This window comes from Pempheris klunzingeri, chromosome 11 (assembly GCF_042242105.1).
Source record: "Pempheris klunzingeri isolate RE-2024b chromosome 11, fPemKlu1.hap1, whole genome shotgun sequence".
Classification (NCBI taxonomy): domain Eukaryota; kingdom Metazoa; phylum Chordata; class Actinopteri; order Acropomatiformes; family Pempheridae; genus Pempheris; species Pempheris klunzingeri.
Genome location: NC_092022.1, coordinates 13,345,283 through 13,363,890, shown reverse-complemented (window position 1 = coordinate 13,363,890; position 18,608 = coordinate 13,345,283). Strand labels below are relative to the sequence as shown.

Below are 18,608 nucleotides of genomic sequence, written 5' to 3'. Positions count from 1 at the left end.
TCACATTTCAGTTGTAATTGAGCATGGATTACCAGATCAATTATTTGTATATATTTTTCATCACTTTGATATATTTACACCTAAGACTGTTTTAATTGTCTGCATGAGCCAGAAAGGTCATAGAGTAGAGAAAATACCAAGTGATATTTCCACGCTTTAAAAGTGGTATGGCTAGCAGAGGTGTAACATCCATCCATCCATTATCTATCCGTCAGGGTCGCTGGGGAGCTGGAGCCAATCCCAGCTGACTTCGGGCGAGAGGCGGGGTAGAGGTGTAACATATTATTGTAAAAAAAAAAAAAAAACATAAATAAAGTTTATAGATGTTCTCTTAATCTATGGCCCTAAAAGGCCTCACATCCGATTTGAAACTTAAAAATGCATCAGATGAGGGCCGATTACAAGTGAAGATACTGTGAATAAAGAAGAAGCTCGGAGTGTGAACATCACCATTAATCTGGTTTTTCATACTAAACAATTTTGCATGCAAATATAGTGACTCATCGCTCGCCTGTGCCCACACTTTCCTTTTCTGAACCATCATCATGCAAACTTAACCTTGACCATATAGATTGTTCAAATGTCATGAACTTTTTAGTTCAACCTTCATTTGCATAAACATGTTAATTACAGTGTGTTTTACAAAGAACCTTGTCAAGATGTTTAGATGTCCTCTGTGTAACACATAGGGGACAAAGTGTGCTGTAATATGTTAATGAAAGTAAACTGCCCAGAAAAAAAAGACAGCTGCTGAATCTGCATGATAGTAATGCTGTCTGTGTGACCTTGTAACTGTCCTCTAAACACACTCACATGTATGCGCATTTGTTGAAGACTCCAGGTCTGATGATACAGGAGTTGATGGCTGTAAAAATAAAAAAAGGATGACACAAGATTAATGTACACTGATGTTAAGAGGTGAAGAGTGTGATCAGAGGTGAAAGACACAAAAGAAAAATAAACTAAAGTAGAAAAGTGCATGTTCACACAGTTGCTGCTGGCAAAGACAGGCTGACCCACTTACCAAGGATGTACAGCTTGAGAGAGAGGGTGTTCATGGAGGCCAGATAGGCCACCAAGGAGCTCCAGCCACTATGTGTGTGTGTGTCAGCTTAGTTCTATTAATGACTTATTGCCTCTGCCTCTGTGGAGTCCAGGCACACTTTGAAAAGGTATTGGACCTCCCATGGTACCATCACTCAGGCGCAACCCCCCCCACACACACACACACACACACACGGCGGGGCTCAAACACCTTCATTTTCCCTTTTCATCTATCTGTAAAACAAACAGCAGGAGAGATACACAGAGGAGAAATATGGAAATGGGGCTGATGGGTGGCCTACAGTGGAAGCCATCCTCCCCGGAAGTCCTCTATCATGCATTAATACTGAAGCTTGCCTCTATTTTAATGCGATATTGTATAAAGTGACCCTTTCCCCTACTGACGCCATTGCTGCACAAAAAAGGCAAGGTGGCAATGATCACAAACTTACCTGGAGGTTAGTCTGGCACGGTAATTGCATTGGAAGTAACAGAATGTGTATTTTTTTTTGTAGTCATGCTACATTTGGATGACGATGTCAGTCTCTTGCTTGTTTCTCGGTTCACCACTTTAGACCGAAACATCTCAGCAGCTGTTTGATTGCAATGAAATGTTTGTATCATCACTGTTCCCACGGGATGAATCAAGTAGGTCAAAGCTTTCACTTATCCTGTGAAATATATATATATATATATATATATATATATATATATATATACTGTGACTTTTCCTAGTATAATTAGTGCTTTTCTCATGCGTATCACAAACTTGGTTAGATCTGCAAATTTTCTTACTGCCATCTGTTGAACAGACAAAAAAAAAGAGGTTGTATATGTCAGAATAGAGTTTACTGTGCAGTACTATGCAGCTTGTGCTTGTCTTTGCCTAACACTATATTCAACAGGTAATGTGATGCTTGTGCTTTTTAAATTCTACTGAAGATGTATTTAATGCTATGCTGCGCAGCCTTACTGTTTGGTGGCTTACTTCTTTTAAATTTTCTGGCATCATTGCATGGGGGTCATTTGTCATAACTTGATGAACCTGTGGACCTTCTGTAATACTTTTTAGTTGACATTTACAATGTTAAATCAAAATTTCTGTCAGTCAATCTTTAATTTGGTTTAAAAAAGCAGGTGTATTATTATGTAACATTAGCAGCTTTCATGCATAACATGAGTAAAATTCTAAATGTATGTTCCTGTTACGTTATATGATAATACAATCATCTGTGCACATATCTGCCAAGACAAAGTCAACAATTCTGAAACCCGAAACATTTCAAGCAGTATTATATAGACATGTATCTGATGTGCAATCATGTGGCAGCTGAGAGATGGAATTTAGTCTCGTTCCTGAGCAGAGCCTTGGTGGAAAAAAAGGTGTCAGACACCAGTGCAGAGAGGAACATGTCAAACATAGGTCACCTGTAAACACAGATGGGTGTGAATATTGAACATTAATAAAAAATATTCTATCAACAAATGTATCAAAATGCATAAACAAACACTTTCAGCAGTCAAATAGTTTAGTTAAATCAAAAAAATGAAAGTAACTGAGCAGATTTGACAAAATGAAAATATGTAAGATATTATATAACATAAAATCAGTTTTGTTATATTTTCAGTTTTTATATATTTCTATTTGTTAAATGTATCATATCAGCTTATTTGCACATTTGCCTTGGTTTAACTTGCAAATGTTTTTTCAGATCAGTGACAGAAAAATAATGTCTCACAAGGTCTAATCTACAGGGGAAATGTCCACTGTCAGGAAAGGAAAATAAAGGGATGCAGATATACAGTAAAAAAAAAAAAAAAAAGGAGATGATGTAATTTGCCTCCAAGAAGAGGACTGAAAAGTTGAGGGTTCAGCAGATGAGAAAAAGATTATGAGGTGTGGAAAGGGATGAGTGGAGGTGAGAGACACGGAGGGGGAGAAGATGATGTGAGAAATTAAAGTGTGAGCGATGTCAACGTGGAAAGGTGGAGGAATGTAACGGGGCTCCATCATTTCTGCTTTTTTAATCCTGTGACTCCTGCGAACATGCAGGCTTCTGCAGCTCTTTTACGACCTGATCTGCCACTGTGGAAATAAAGAAATTCTTTATTTCTTTTCCATTATTATTTATTTCTCCTCCTCTCTTTACATTAGTTATTCTATGCTGCCTCAAATCTTTAAAAAAATAAACTTATTAAAAAAAAGATCAAAAGCATCTGCCCCCATGGGAAAGAATATGCACTCTGGTTTATATTTTATAGGCTTACATGTGAAGTAACTGTCATGTAAGGCAATTATTCAGCAGCTGTTCTCATGGTTGTACCTCTTATTCATTCTGATTCTCCAGTCTGAGAAAGATTTGGTTTCTAAGTAGGGTCTAAGTAGGGCAGAACAGAAAGACAAACACTCTAATTAATAGATAATTACAAGGCTTTATAATTCATCAAAGTCCTGCATGGTCTCCAGAGCTTCAATATGGATAACACATTAGAGTCCTCACTTAAATCAACTTCAGCCTTGCAGTTTTTTCTCCTGAGAATGTGAGGGTTTTTTTGTTACGTTTCTGTCCTGATTCTGTATCTAAATAGAACTGATGGTTGGTGCGTGAAGCAGGGAAGCCCCTCTCTCTTGCTGCTGCAGCTGATATGCACTGGTGGGTTTGTATCTATTATGCATACATATCGCCTGGTGCACCATCTTTACATATGTGACACTCCAGTCATGCTGGAACTACCCAAAAACCTTTTCTGGATCCAATCTAACCTAAATACCAGATGCCTTTAAGTGGCAAAGTCAGGTTGAAAAGCGTGAAAAAGTACAGCCAAGCAAAGTGACGTCTTGCATATAAATTTGTGTTTTTTCTGTTTGTGCAACCACATGTGGCAGTCCACATGCATGCTTTAACCGTATGCCCACCGTTTGTTTATCTCTTTGTCTCCACCCAGCATGCAGAGATGATCATCTGACTCAAACAATAACAGAGTGCCACAGCCAGCCGAGCTTCAACCGTGTTCCTCCCTCTCCCCGCACCCTTTCTCTCCCATCCCTCTCCGCGTTGCCGAGGTTACAGCAGGACCTGATGCGGCTCCTGGTCAGTCAGGCTTTGTTTTACAGATGGCCTTGTCCTCTCCCTCTCTTCTTCTCCTGTCTGCCTCCTCTGTCATGTGCAGCTGTACTCAAGCCCTGATATCTACAGTTATGCTAATATGAGCAATTGATTAATTAGTCTACACACCGGTGCTTTGTCCATATGGACCTCTTCTTTATTAATATTCAGATTACAGCACCCCTGTGTGCTTTTACTGTTTGTGGTCTGGATAGGAAGGGGATGTAGGATAGCTGAGGGCATGTGACTGGCTGAGTAACAGGAAACCACTGCTTGTAAAAACAGAGTGATTAGAACCTGGATCTCATTAATCATAAAGATTACAAGTACATTAAATAAGTTGTCCGGGGGGTAATAACAAAGGATTGTGGGTATGTTTGTCATTGCATTTCATAATAACAAGTCATTGCATTAGCTAGGCTGGTAAATTACCAATAACAAGAATGGTGTGCAAATAATTTTTAACAATTAATTGAAATAAAAACTGTTTAATAAAAATTTTAAATGTTACTGGACAAATTTTGATTTTTTTAATGTAAATCCTGCGTGGCATCACTCATTCTCCATTACATTTCTAACGCTGTTGTTAACGCTTGTGAATGTCTGTCAGTCTTTCTGTCTGTCCCTTGCTTTCTCTGACATCAGTCCTCCTGTCTTTCCCCAAGGCCTCTTCCGGTGAAAAGAACCAGAGAAGCACTTAAACTTTCTCCACAGCACAAGGAAGATGTGATCAATCAACACTTATTTCCAGAGTGATGATCTGATGTCTCAGCACCATCCTACAGAGTTCTCCCATCATACAATAAAGTCCATCTTTTAAATCTATTTTATGTTTGCTCAGGCATGCTATCACCATTTGATCCTATCTCTCCTGTTAATAGGGAGGTTACTAAGGTTATAACACATGAAATCACAATTATTGAATTGATTGCCTGAAAGTTTGTACACTCATGGCTGAATCCCCCTTATGGTGATCCTCTGATCATCTGGCACAGCCAGCACATTTTTTTAGTGACATATCTTCACAAATATATTCATGAATTGCCATTGAGGGAAATGTCTTGACAGCAGTTGGATTAATTACCTTTGGTGATCCTCTGGATTTCCATCTAGCACATCAGTCAGGTCAAAACTTTCATTTGTCCAACCTGCAAATCTACTACATTTCTATCAGCCTCAGCTGTACTTTGTGTTTAGTGGTAATTAGCAAATATTAGCACACTAACATGATAAACTTGAACATAGTAATTGTAATCATACCTGATAAACATCAGAATGTGAGCATTATTATGTGAGGATGTTAGCATGCACCACTGTGCATAAGTGCAGCCTCACAGATTCGCTAACGTGAGTACAGACTAGGAAATTGGTATGGCACCACTGTCAGACCCAGTGTGAAGACAAGATAAAAAGCAAAAATAAGAACACCCTATGATGGCTCGGCTGGATCGGCAATGGCATAACCTAATTAGGTACAAGGAAAGAAAATAAGACAAACATCAATGGTTACAGTGCAATGGTGGCAATGAGGCAAATGGTAATATTTCCAGAGGAGATGGCCTGAAATCAAACACTCTTTCAGAGACACTAATGCATATGTAGTCTACTTGTGAGGTCAGAACATACAATCACACATAAATGCTCACCGGTGGATGCTGGAACTGGTTGCTAGATATGTGATCCCATCCTTAGTCTTCTCTTAAAGACATTAACTTCACCCTTTTTCCAGGAATTGTGTGAATGGATACTGCTGTGCATCCCTTGCAGAAGATCCAAACCAGCCCATTTTCTCAAGTGCAACCAGATGTCCATGACCTCAACCAGCTGAGTTGTTCTTCCTGTAGAATGACCCACTTCCCCCTCACATGCTCTTTGGGCCCGTTTCAATGCCTTTCAGTCAGCCACATTCCAGTTTGATGCATCCAAGTGCAATGTGCAAGGTAGCCTAATTTCGGAGGTTAATAAGGGAGTTGGGGTGGTCCTATATTTAACATGGAGAGTGGAAACCACATTAAAAGGCCCTTTGGCTATCCCTGAGCTCTTTCCCAGTGGACTGACTGGCCCTTTTATTACAAGACAGCTTCAAAGTGGCCTCAATAGGAAAACAGGCTCTACACTGAATGTATCACAGTCACAGTCACAGTCCTTACCATTTATTGTGTATGTATGAATACAAGTGTCAATTTTTAACACTAATACCCAAAGATGTAGCTGTCACTACAATCTTTTTACAATTCACCTCATGTTAATTTCTTCCGCCTGCACTGCCTCTATTAAACTGCTTCTATAAAACTGTTAAACATTTTATTTTTATGACAACCAAAGAATTATTTATGGAACAACTAACTGCTAAAAACTGTGGTGCCTGTTAGACCCCGCTGCTACTAAATACATTTAAGTTTTTGTATCTCAAAGTTGTTCAAATACTCAAATTTCACTTTAGTCTTAGGGCTGGGGAAAGTTATGTTGGACTTATGATTAAAGTTAGGGTTAGCCTGCAGAGAATACTGCAGGCTGCATGTGTCAGGTTGGGTGTTGCCACACATTGTTCATGGTGATGGGAGACTTCTCAGATTAGTCCGGTCATCCAATGCTCATTTAATTGAATCTGGAGGAAGCAGATGTTCATGAGCAGGAAACACAGTAATCCCTCACAGTTAGCCCTAGGTCTCTTTCCTCCTCTCCTCCCTTTGGTGCTGTGTTCCTACCACTTGTTGATGTGTCTGAGAGTGTGTTTACATGCACAACTGTGGCGTAAAGTGTAAAACACAGAGCGTGAACATTTGCAGGCTTGACTTCATCTGCTAAAGACATCAGAGGAGCGGACTAAAAGTGAGCTGTAGAAAAGTTTTACTCTCAATATTTGGTATCATATTCAGTTTAGTAACCAGTCAACTTCCATGCTTCCTCTCTTTCATTTTGCTCTCAGCTCACGTATCCACCACCACCCACCTACCTACACACACAGGGGAGAACATGCTTGGCATTGACTGTATTTACTTATAAATATCTTCCACTGATTGCATTTAACCCCAAACCCAGAGCTGCTTCTTTGTAGAAGTTAGAACCAGCTCAATGTCCTCATTTTCTCAGACCTTGGGAGAATGTATTGTATTGTGTATATATGTATTGAGGAAATTCCTCTCTCCCTCTCTCTCTCTCTCTCTCTATATATATATATACATATATACACACTATATGACTGTCATTTAAAATAAGTATGTAAACCTTAAGAAGAGGAGCCTATAAAATAGTTTTTCTGAAGACTATTTAGCTAAAGCAGAAAGCTGTAACTTTTTTAATTAATTCATCCACAGCATTTATGACAAGCTTGGCTTGGCAGGAGGGCTTCAGATTACAGAGACTTCACTGACCTCTTGTCTTTTTTCACCAAGTTTTAGTTACTGTAGTGTTTGGCCTCCACCCACTCAGGTTGTCTTAATCAATGAGACTGTTTCTGCCTGCAGGTTAGTTCTGCCTCAGAAATATTTTTGGAAACAGAAAAACTTTTCATTTCTGGTAATTTTCATTGGCTTTCCATTTCAGCACCTCAGACAGCAGCCGCCCTGGGATTTTACTTCAGAAAATCCCAGCAACTAATGTTGCTGGACAGTTACATTTAGGAACCAAACTTGTATGGAACAAGTAAAGGAGACAACTGGAGCAATAGTTGATGACTAATAAAATACTTTGTGGTCAGCTTATTGGTTAATACCAACCTACAACATCTGCCTGTGATGAATCATCGTCACACTCTTTGTAATGCTCCTGTAGTGACATTCCTGCAATTTTCTTGCATTTCACGTAGGCTGTTATAATGATGAATTGTGGTATCGCTTGTCAAGTACCCAGAAACTGTCTGAATATCATGACATTCAACATAATATAGTAGTTGTAAAGTAGGCTAAACATTACTGGTGAGCACAACAGAGCTGATAATAGTGAAAACTGGTCGGGTTTTCTCTCTGCCTGTGTGATTATATCTGATCAACTCTGCCACAGGACTGGAGATGCCATGTACTGACATTTATTATATTAGCCCTTAAAATTATATGGGGCTAGTGTGTATGTGCAGGAAAGTGTGTGTTCCTTGATGTCATTTATATTTCCTCAGAATATGATAGCCCACTTGTTTTTAATGAGTGCAATATTCATGTTTTCTTCTTTTTCATTCTGCTCTTACTTTAACAACACATTTCTTTCTCACACATCGACCTTTTCGACCTCTCTCTTCTCTTTCCCATCTGCGCCCTCCCTTTTCCTTCACTTTAACGCGTCCCATCGCCACTTTGGGAAGCGTCAATTATACTTAAAATTTCATGCCAATCATGCCAATCGTGATTTCTGTGTGCGTAATTAAGAAACTAACAGCGGCAGAATCATGTTCAATATTTCATTTCCAAATGCATTCAGTCTTACCATGGCACACCCAAATTCCATTCTTGGATGAACAAAAAGGTAACGCGCAACGCTGGTGCATCTGTTAAGGCTGTCCCGGAAAAAGAAAATGAGGCTCTGATATATTTATGAGTAGCCTATTTGAAAATGTCCTATCTGTGGGCAATGACCTTGTTTTAAAAAGAGGAGTGTTTGGACTCGCCTAATGTGTGTGTGTGTGTGCGCGCGCGTGCCTACAAGACAGATAGAGAGGGGCAGAGGGAGGCGGGCACGCCCTAACGATGGTGTTGAATGACGCCCGTCTGTTGCTTCTTGTGTATGTCTGTGCGTCCTGCGATTGGCGGAGGACAAGGAAAGGTACCCATCGCTGGTGCGCCGTGGGCGGGTGGAAGGCCTGTTTATAAACCCAGATCTTTCCCCCGTGGGCGGGAACAGCAACAGTAGGGAGTGAAAGTGAAGCGCAGAAAGAGAGTGAGAGAGACGGTGGAGGAGACGAGGCTGTGGTGGCGGCTGTGGTTGACCGGGGTTCGCAGAGGGGGCGAGGCGGCCGCCCCTGTGTGCGTCTTCACCCGCGCATGGACGACCACCTCAGCCTCCTGCAATCACCCCCGCCGAGCGTAACCAAAATCCGGGGCGACAATCTGGTGAACCACGGATACACCGAGACAGACGCTGACGTGATGACTGTTGTGGCGTGTGACAACATGCTGGAGGAGTCGGCGGCTCTCCCGGGCCACCACTCTCTTGACCGATACGAACCGGATCACGAATGCTGCGAGAGGGTCGTCATCAACATCTCAGGGTTACGCTTCGAGACGCAGCTCAAGACTCTCTCCCAGTTTCCAGAGACTTTGCTGGGGGACCCAAAGAAGAGGATGAGGTACTTTGATCCACTCAGGAACGAGTACTTCTTCGATCGGAACCGACCCAGCTTTGATGCCATTCTGTATTACTACCAGTCTGGTGGGCGCATCAGAAGACCCGTGAATGTGCCCATTGACATTTTCTCTGAGGAGATCCGGTTCTATGAGCTGGGTGAGGAGGCTATGGAGAAGTTCAGGGAAGATGAGGGCTTCATAAAGGAGGAGGAGCGCCCGTTGCCAGAGAATGAATTTCAAAGACAGGTGTGGCTGCTTTTTGAATACCCAGAGAGCTCGGGTCCTGCACGGGGCATAGCGATAGTGTCTGTCCTGGTCATTCTCATCTCCATTGTCATCTTCTGCCTAGAAACATTGCCGGAGTTCAGGGACGAAAACAGAGATCCGATCACCATTGCGCCTGTGATAAATGGCACACTCCCATATTTCATCAGCCCCTTCTCAGACCCGTTCTTTGTGGTGGAGACCTTGTGTATAATCTGGTTCTCCTTCGAGCTGCTGGTGCGCTTCTTTGCATGCCCGAGTAAAGCCACGTTCTCCAAAAACATCATGAACATTATTGACATTGTGGCCATCATTCCCTATTTCATCACGCTGGGCACAGAGCTGGCGGAGAGGCAAGGAAACGGACAGCAGGCCATGTCATTAGCCATTCTGCGCGTAATTCGACTGGTTCGGGTATTTCGCATCTTCAAACTCTCGCGTCACTCCAAGGGGCTTCAGATTTTGGGACAGACTCTGAAGGCCAGCATGCGTGAGCTGGGCCTCCTTATCTTCTTTCTGTTCATCGGTGTCATCCTCTTCTCCAGTGCTGTCTACTTTGCTGAGGCAGACGACCCAGAGTCGGGTTTCAACAGCATCCCGGATGCTTTCTGGTGGGCTGTTGTCACCATGACCACCGTGGGTTATGGGGACATGCATCCCGTGACAATCGGGGGAAAGATTGTGGGGTCTCTGTGCGCCATCGCTGGTGTACTGACTATTGCCCTGCCTGTACCCGTCATCGTCTCCAATTTCAACTACTTCTACCACAGGGAGACGGAGGGCGAGGAGCAGGCACAGTACCTGCACGTGGGCAGCTGTCAGCCTCTAGCAGACACAGAGGAGCTGAGGAAGACTCGATCCTCTTCCTCACTCAGCAAGAGCGAGTATATGGTGATAGAGGAGCACGGGATCAACAGCGCGTTCAAACAGCAGCCCAACTTCCCCACCACCACGCAGAACAACTCGCAGAATTGTGTGAATATAAACAAAAAGATTTTCACCGACGTGTAGCCAAGTTTAGAGTCATGGCCCTGAACACAGGAGTAGGCGATGTGTCAACAAACAGCTGGCTCTGTCGTTGCGCACCAGCGTGTAGAAGCAGCGGTAGATCAGATGAAGAAAGAAACAAACAAACAAACAAAGAGAGAGAGAGAGAGAGAGAGAGAGAGAGCAAACCCTGCCTGTTCAGAGACGCTGCTTTGTGCTCCATTCAAAGAATCAGGATTTTTCATTTCACTGATCTGAATTCATAATTCTGTACGGTTCCATTCGCGCTTGGAGAGAAAGAGCTCCTTAAAAGTATTAGGCCTACTACACCTTTCTGAGTGAGGGAATTGACCTGTTGTGCGTTGTGCAGTAGCCGATATATTATCACAACAGGTAGTGATAGAAGCTTTATAACTGTGAAAGAAGAGTACAACTGTATGCTACTCGAAGGACACTCACATTGTAATAACATGCGTTATGAGTCGTGATTCGTCAGTCATAGCCTATGTATAATATTCAGAATCATTTAAATATGTGTGTGTGTTTAAACACATTTAATGTCTGAAAAACACAACTCTGCATATATTATTCAATTAGACCGTTCTGTGCTATGCCTTTATTGTGCGTTAAAGTTTAGTCCAAATGCTACTGTCTTTAAAAATAATCCCGTATAATTCCTTAATATGAACTGTCCTGGTAGGCTATTTAATGCGTAATCGGCACCATATAAACCCAGGGGTCAGCCGACTGTCAGCGTCTCATTATCGGTGCAAGACACACGTGAGCGAGGAGACACACAGCGCTCTTTCACGCACACTCACAGCGATCAAAGATGGAGCGTGCTTCTCTTTGGATGCCTCAAATATAGCCCGCTGTGATGCAGTCTCCATGGTGACGGTCGTTTCCTCGGTAACCCCGGTCACCGTTGCCATGGCATCCTTGTTTCCACAGTAACCTCCCAGATGGCTTGGAAGCTATACTGAAGATTTTCATCTAAATAGCTTATCTTCGGTCTCTAATAAGACTGTTTTCTCATCACGCTTTGCGTGCGTAAAACACGAGCCCAGACATGGCAGACGTGGCAGCGCCACTATCGCTTATCAACAAGCTCACTCAGTGACTTTAACATTGGCACGAAAACAAAATTGGAGTAAGAAGGTCTGGTTACCAATTGCCATTAACTACCCACCCCCCCAAAAAATATATGAAGCAGGCACAACTCGGAGAGATGATAAGCCGGAAGAAGCGCAAGGAGAGGCAGGCGTGAGGAATTATGAATGGACTGGGAGCACATTGTGTCTGGCTGTCTGGAGTGCGCTACTGTGGGCGCTCGGCAGAGGCTGCTGTTCTCCCACTGATGAAAACGGTAAGTTCTGAGCATAGTCATGCCTCTGTCTTCTTCTGAATTATCCCTTTACCTCTAACCATTGGACCAGTGTTTTTATTGTTTGCACGTTTACATAAGTGTTTTATAGACATGTCTATTCAGGCAGGTCAGTTCAATCTAGAGAATGACCCTGAGGGGAGTGGTACCTCATTTAAATTACATCTCCACTCACTGGTGCAGGTCAACATAAGGTAAGGTAGAGGTCTTAGTGGTCAGTGTATTTTTTTTTTTGTAGCTTTTTTAATGCCTAATAATATATATATTATATATATATTTAGACCTCCATCAGAAGGCATATGTGGGCTTTCCTACTTTTGTGAGGCATGTGATGTTCCTGTCATGTGCCCAGGTTGTCTTTAACCTTCAGCTGACTTTGTGTATGAGATGAATAAAGGCACCAACAACGTGCCCACCCAGTTTGCTTCAGTGCTGCCTCCTGGTGGCCTCATACAGGTGCCTCATACCTGCTTTGTGACCTCTTCTTCTTTTGCCATACATGTCAGAGACATGAGGTTAAAGAACTTCGAGATACCACAGAGCAAGAGCAAACAAAGCTGCTGGTTTGACATCAGTATTGTTGAATAAACTCTGTTTTTTATGAAATGCATGATGAATGGACAGTTTTTTTAATGCAGTGGATTTGTTCTGTATCTTTTAAATTGTTAAATCAGTAAATTATCACATGGTTATTGCACTTACTTTACATTGTAGACTCAGTGTGTGAATTTGGATCGTAAGGCCTACTGAAGATTCCTCTGGATACAGTATGAGCCTCCACTTTGCCTTTTTTTCTGTACCATATTCTTGTCTCTTAAACCGCTGCACAGCTATCCCTGCAGATTTATGTCTAGATTTATGTTCACAGTCCTCCCTGTGATTACTCTAACTGAAACCAAGACGAGGGTGAGAAGAAAGCCAAATTTTAAAAAGGGAGGATGGGGAAGGTATCAAGCAACCATGTGTGCTTGTGAGGACATGTGTGTGGTAGTGCACTAACACTAATTTGTATACTTCTCCAGTTATGGTTGAGTGATAATTAGGACAGTCTCATTAGCTGGTCTATCCTAGAGGCAAAATGAGAGGTCCCACAGAGTGACCTCTTTATTGATTATTCCTTTCAATGTTGACCCCTGACCTTGACTGATATGTTGTTTCAGTGGAAACCTCCATATTAGTTATTAGATAAACAGACTGCTCATTTCTCATGTCACAAAAAAGCTAAAGTATGGAGAAACACTGGTATATTGATCAGTAAGCAAGACACATCATGGAGGATGGAGACGGGAGCTACTAGTTTATTAACTAATTGGTCAGTCTGGAAACTATTCTCATGGGCACAGCAGGATGGATCATGAGAGACAAAAACACAGACATAATACAGTACTGTAGTTTGCACACACATCTATTCAATTCTTATTCTGTCCACCTCCACTGATCTCTGCAGCTCCCCGAGTTTTAGATTTGTGTCTGTCAGAGACTCTATTTATCTCTCCTTACCTCCACTCATCTTTCTTGAGGTTTACCACAGTGTTGACATTTAGTTGATGTTCTTTTAAGGGTAAATTGCAGTAAGTGAGCTGTTGAGACGCAGTTCCACTTCAAATGTGGAAATGTGGCTGTCAGTGAGGATAGTTCCTCTCCTCTCCTCTCCTCTCCTCTCCTCTCCTCTCCTCTCCTCTCCTCTCCTCTCCTCTCCTCTCCTCTCTGAACCAACAGTGTTTACAGTTTGATTTTTGCATGAGTGGTAATGAGACAACAGGGAGAAGTGGAGCAGCCTTCCGTTGTTAATAAGACCACCGAGCTGTGTGATGGGTCTGCTACGCTGTATGGTTCAAGGTTCAAACAATTTTGCCTTTTCTTTTGCTCTTCACCCCCCCCCCCCCCCCCCCCCCCCCCCTCCTCCCTTCTCTCTCTCTCAGGTGAAAGTTGTTTAAATTTTCTGCACAGACCTCTTGGGACCCCCGACGACCCCAATTAGACTACCTCCCATTTAGGTAAATAGACTGTATTTGAAAAGGAGAGTATATATGACATGAGTGAGCTTCAACTAACATTCACTGATAATAATAATTACTTAGAAAGGTTTTCTCATGTATAGATTACCCATTAACCCCTCTGACCCTTTTTCCCTTTAGGGATGCAATGACTCTGGTCTTCCTGTTGGGCCTGATGGACCAAAGTTAAGAGTTGAGACAGAACTCCCACTGGATCAATTTTTTCTTCCCTTGCCCTCCTCCTCCTGACTGGTGTCCTCAAACCTGGACCTCTAACAAGCAGTGCCTAGCAGGTCTCCCCCTTCAGTGGATCACCATTCAATCCAAAATGCAACAAAATGCAATCGCAAGAATGAAAAAAAAAAAAAAAAAGACATATAACATATTCCACGTACAGTTTTGTAGCTGCAGTTTTACGACTGCTTCTGTTCTGGAGTTAACACACTGTGAGTGGAACCATCACAGGATTAAAAGTGATTTGGGCCGTGACAGAAGTAAGCTGGAACTGTGTTATGGACTCTTGACATTTCTCCATACTGCTTTCTATAAAAAAATCAAAAGGACAGATTCAGGAAAACAGCCAGCAATTTTGAAAAGCACATTTCATTCCTGGACTTTACATGGATTTCTACATTCTGTATTAATGCTCCCGGGTAATGATATTCATTACGGACAATAACCAACAAACAGCTTTTGCTTCAAGTCAAAAGTGGCAAAAACTGAGGCCAATCGTGATTTGCTGATATGAAACTGTGATACAAATCAAAGACTGTTAGCCATATGCCTTTCTTAGCTCTGTGTGCTATGTATTGCTAATATGTGAAACACACACATATGTATGTGTTCTGGTTGCAGTTATTCCCCTGACCTGCATGTGGATAACAATACAAAGGCATGCACATACACACAAACACAGACACACAAACACGCACACTCATATACACATGTCTGTGAATGGCTCTCTTTTATCCCAGAGTGCACTGGTGTTAGGATGGGGCATAATATTGTCAGGGGAAGGCTGTGTATACCAGTATTTGTTCGGTGTTATCCTGTGTTGTCTTTAACATGACCCATACAAAGAGATTATGAGTTGTACTGTCTTTCTTTGAGAGGAGCTGCTGCCTGCTTGCACTCAATTACTGAAGGAGTGGTGGTCATATACAGTACTGAGTCTTAGGCAGGCGTGAGGAAATGCTGTAAGTAAGAATGCTTTGAATGAATTGTTTATTTTAATCAGTTCACAAAATGCAAAGTGAGCGAACAGAAGAAAAATCTAAATCAAATCAATATTTGGTGTGACCACCCTTTGCCTTCAAAACAGCATTGATTCTTCTAGGTACACTTGCACAAAGTACACAAAAACATAGGAACTGGAGTGCAGAAAAAATGGCAACAGGTGCTCTGAACTGATGAGTCATATACTTATCTACCATGTAATACCATGAGGGAGGCATCCAGCCCCAAATTCATTCTGCAGCAGGACAACGCCAATATCATTAGGAAGTATCTCCAGTGCAAAGAAGATAAAGGAGTCCTGGAAGTGCCAGTCCTGGGGTGGCCCCCACAGAGCCCTAATCTCAACATCTAGTCTGTCTGGGATCACATGAAGAGACAGAAGGATTTGAGGCAGCCTGCATCCACAGAAGATCTGTGGTTAGTTATCCAAGATGTTTGGAACAACCTACCCGCCGAGCTCCTTTAAAAACTGTCTGCAAGTGAACCAAGTGCTGTTTTGAAGGAAAAAGGTAGTCACACCAAACATGATTTACATTTTTCTTCTGTTCGCTCACTTTGCATTTTGTAAATTGATAAAAACTAAAACAATTAAATTCTATATTTTTGAAAGCATTCTTAGTTTACAGCATTTCCTTACACCTGCCAAAAACTTTTGCACAGTACAGCATGTCTGGGAGAATATCTACTCAGGCCTTACAGTATATTTCTATAATGTCAAATGGCTAAACTCATTTGAAAAAACCTACCCCTCTCTGTATGGATGTTACTATACAGTTAATTCACTTCAGTCATTCACTCCAACACATGTTTCTTTAGCATAAGCAACCTATTCTGTATTTCATTATTTACAAGCATAAAAATGAATTAACGACAGAGCTAAAGCATCAAACAGTTTAAAGTAGGGCACTAGGTCAAGTATGAAAATTGTGCTTCTGTGCAAGATAGAAGTACTTGTAACATCTCTAATGTTTTGATCTTTTGATATTCCTCTAATCTATTAAGCTAACTGGGGCATATTGTCCATAGAAATGATGTTGACACACAGGAAATGTCACTGTTTGATAAATGTTTCCCATGCAGAGCCTCACACAGTGATTGTCTTTTAGAAGTGAACAACAGTGTTTGGCCCGCAGCCCTTTAGATGGCTGGTTACAGAAAAACAGGCTCGCACAACAGAAGCCCCCATTGTAATTGTGCTGAACAGACAGAACAAGGCAACCTCTCTGAAATGGAGTGACTGGGCCAGTCCTTTATGAGGGGATACTCTATCTATTTGTCTGCTACATCAATGAAAAGTATAAAAGGATTATATCAAAATGTGAAGTCTCTTTTCTGTCTGACATATTTAAGAACAGCAACATTGAAAGCTCCAGGGATTTATGCTTGGCTTAGAAAGGAAAAGGTGATTCCCAATTTTAAAAGAGCATTATCTCAAGTTACCACACATTTGGCTGTTCCCTGAAATGCATGGCTGGACCTTTAAAGGTCTGTGTTCCACTGAGTCCAGTGGAAAACTTCATCCCTGTGCCGAGGAGGTAAATATTAACATTCTAACAGAGGGTTTACAGCCATCACACTGTCAGCCTGTGTATGAGCAAGTGTGCTTTATTGCTGCAGCGAGCCCACCAGCTTGCTAATAACTCTGCCATTTCACTAGGGTAGTCAAACCACCTTTTTGTACGGCATAATGGAAATATGGTGATACAGTAGTTTTAAACTAAATACTCACAGTGTTTATCAATACAGCACAATTATATACAGATGCCCTTTTTTAAATATTTCTCTTTCTCTGGGTTTATTACTAAGCATTTTCTTAAAGTCTCTGAGATCACAAAAATACCTATGATATCATCACAGCTCACCGCCAGCCATGGTGCTACAGCAAGAAATCTCCATAGCAACAGGGGAGGGTTGTTGGTAAGATAAAGAGTATGGCCATATACAGCAGATTCAGCCCTCTACAGGTGCATCACGGCTTTAGCTGTCTGTATTAGTATTAGAACTGCTGCAACGTTTATGTGTGCTCACATGGCTTCTGAGAAGGGTTGGTGTTGGCAGTGTGCCATTTCGTGTCCCTCTGTGTGTTTAGGGATATTGTATATGTGTGTGTGTGTATGTGTGTGTGTCTGGCAGAACATCACTGTATTGCCGCACAGGCAGATTTAGTCTCACCATGCAGGGACTCCACAGCCGGTCTAAGTGGAGTTAAGACAATGCAATAAACAACCCATTCATGAGCCAACATGAGACTGTATGCACGCACAAACAACACAATGGATAACAGGGCTAAATGCCAACAACAGCTATTGATGACAGGGGATTCCAACATCTCTGCCAAGATAGAAAGACTTTAAGTGACTTTAAACCTCCGACAACTTGGGGCAGTGGAAATAAGTTGTGAAAACAACATTGACATGTCATAATTTTTTAACACGATAAGGCAAATAGTTTATTCACACGCCCAGCAGTTTTGGAGCAACACTATCGATCATTTGGAGTCGTGTGTCTGTCCACCTGGCCAATGTTAGTCCAACATTCAATCTCTTCCTCTTTGCTCTGTTTTTGGTCTCTACTCATTTGTGAGGATAATACCAGGCTCTTTAACTGTTAAATCATCCACTACGTCACCAGCTAGTCACTAACTATATCTGGGCTAAGCAAGCAGAGTACAATGGGTCCGCGGAGCTTTTTTTTCTTACTAAAAACAGCTGTCTACTGCAACCAAAAAGGACGTGTGAATGTGAATATGAATTAAAGAAGAAAACTAAACAATAAAAGTCATTATAAAGCTCTGCTGCAGATTTGGGCGATAATTATCTGTAGGTTCATCATTATGAGTGAATATTGTCACATTGTTTTACATTGATATATGATATATATACTGTATATGTTTTTGAAAATAAGAATATCAGTTATAGCTTCTTTAAAGGTACGTGAATTCCTATTTTTTTTTGTTTTTCCTCATCCAAACCATTTGTGTAGTGATAGAGAGTGTCACATGGTGCTCAGGCTGTGAAGCCCAATTTTCTGATGTTAGGTTATATAAATAAAGCTGATTTGACTTGACCTGAATTCTGAAGACTAATAAAAACCTTGTAAGACCTTTTAAAGTAAGCATAACAATGATGACAAATTTTCCTAACATACATAACATGGCATAAAATAAAACAAAGATCTTTTATCCTTCACACCTGCCGCACATAGTTCGTTTTTCTTTTGACCTTCAGATGTGAGATATTTCCATGTTCAGTAGCAGAGCCTCACCATTGGCAGCTGGAAAGGATGGTTGCTAAGGATGATGATGCTGTTGCTA

At 41.6% G+C, this 18,608-nt stretch overlaps 1 protein-coding gene and 1 long non-coding RNA gene across 2 annotated transcripts; both read left to right on the top strand.

Annotated features, from left to right (window-relative positions):
* Positions 1-9,045: 9,045 nt before the first annotated feature.
* Positions 9,046-11,632, top strand: LOC139209439 (potassium voltage-gated channel subfamily A member 3). The gene has a single exon (XM_070839147.1). The coding sequence runs from the start codon at positions 9,125-9,127 to the stop codon at positions 10,700-10,702; it is 1,578 nt and encodes a 525-aa protein (XP_070695248.1). The 5' UTR covers positions 9,046-9,124; the 3' UTR covers positions 10,703-11,632.
* Positions 11,633-11,736: 104 nt separating this feature from the next.
* LOC139210238 (uncharacterized) lies at positions 11,737-15,123 on the top strand. Its single transcript, XR_011585239.1, has 3 exons — positions 11,737-12,044; positions 13,985-14,059; positions 14,201-15,123. It is a non-coding gene; the product is annotated as an uncharacterized lncRNA (long non-coding RNA).
* Positions 15,124-18,608: the final 3,485 nt, after the last annotated feature.

Bases quoted from the DNA above. Each gene is read 5' to 3' on its own strand.
- LOC139209439 (XM_070839147.1), top strand. From the start codon at position 9,125: ATGGACGACCACCTCAGCCTCCTGCAATCACCCCCGCCGAGCGTAACC.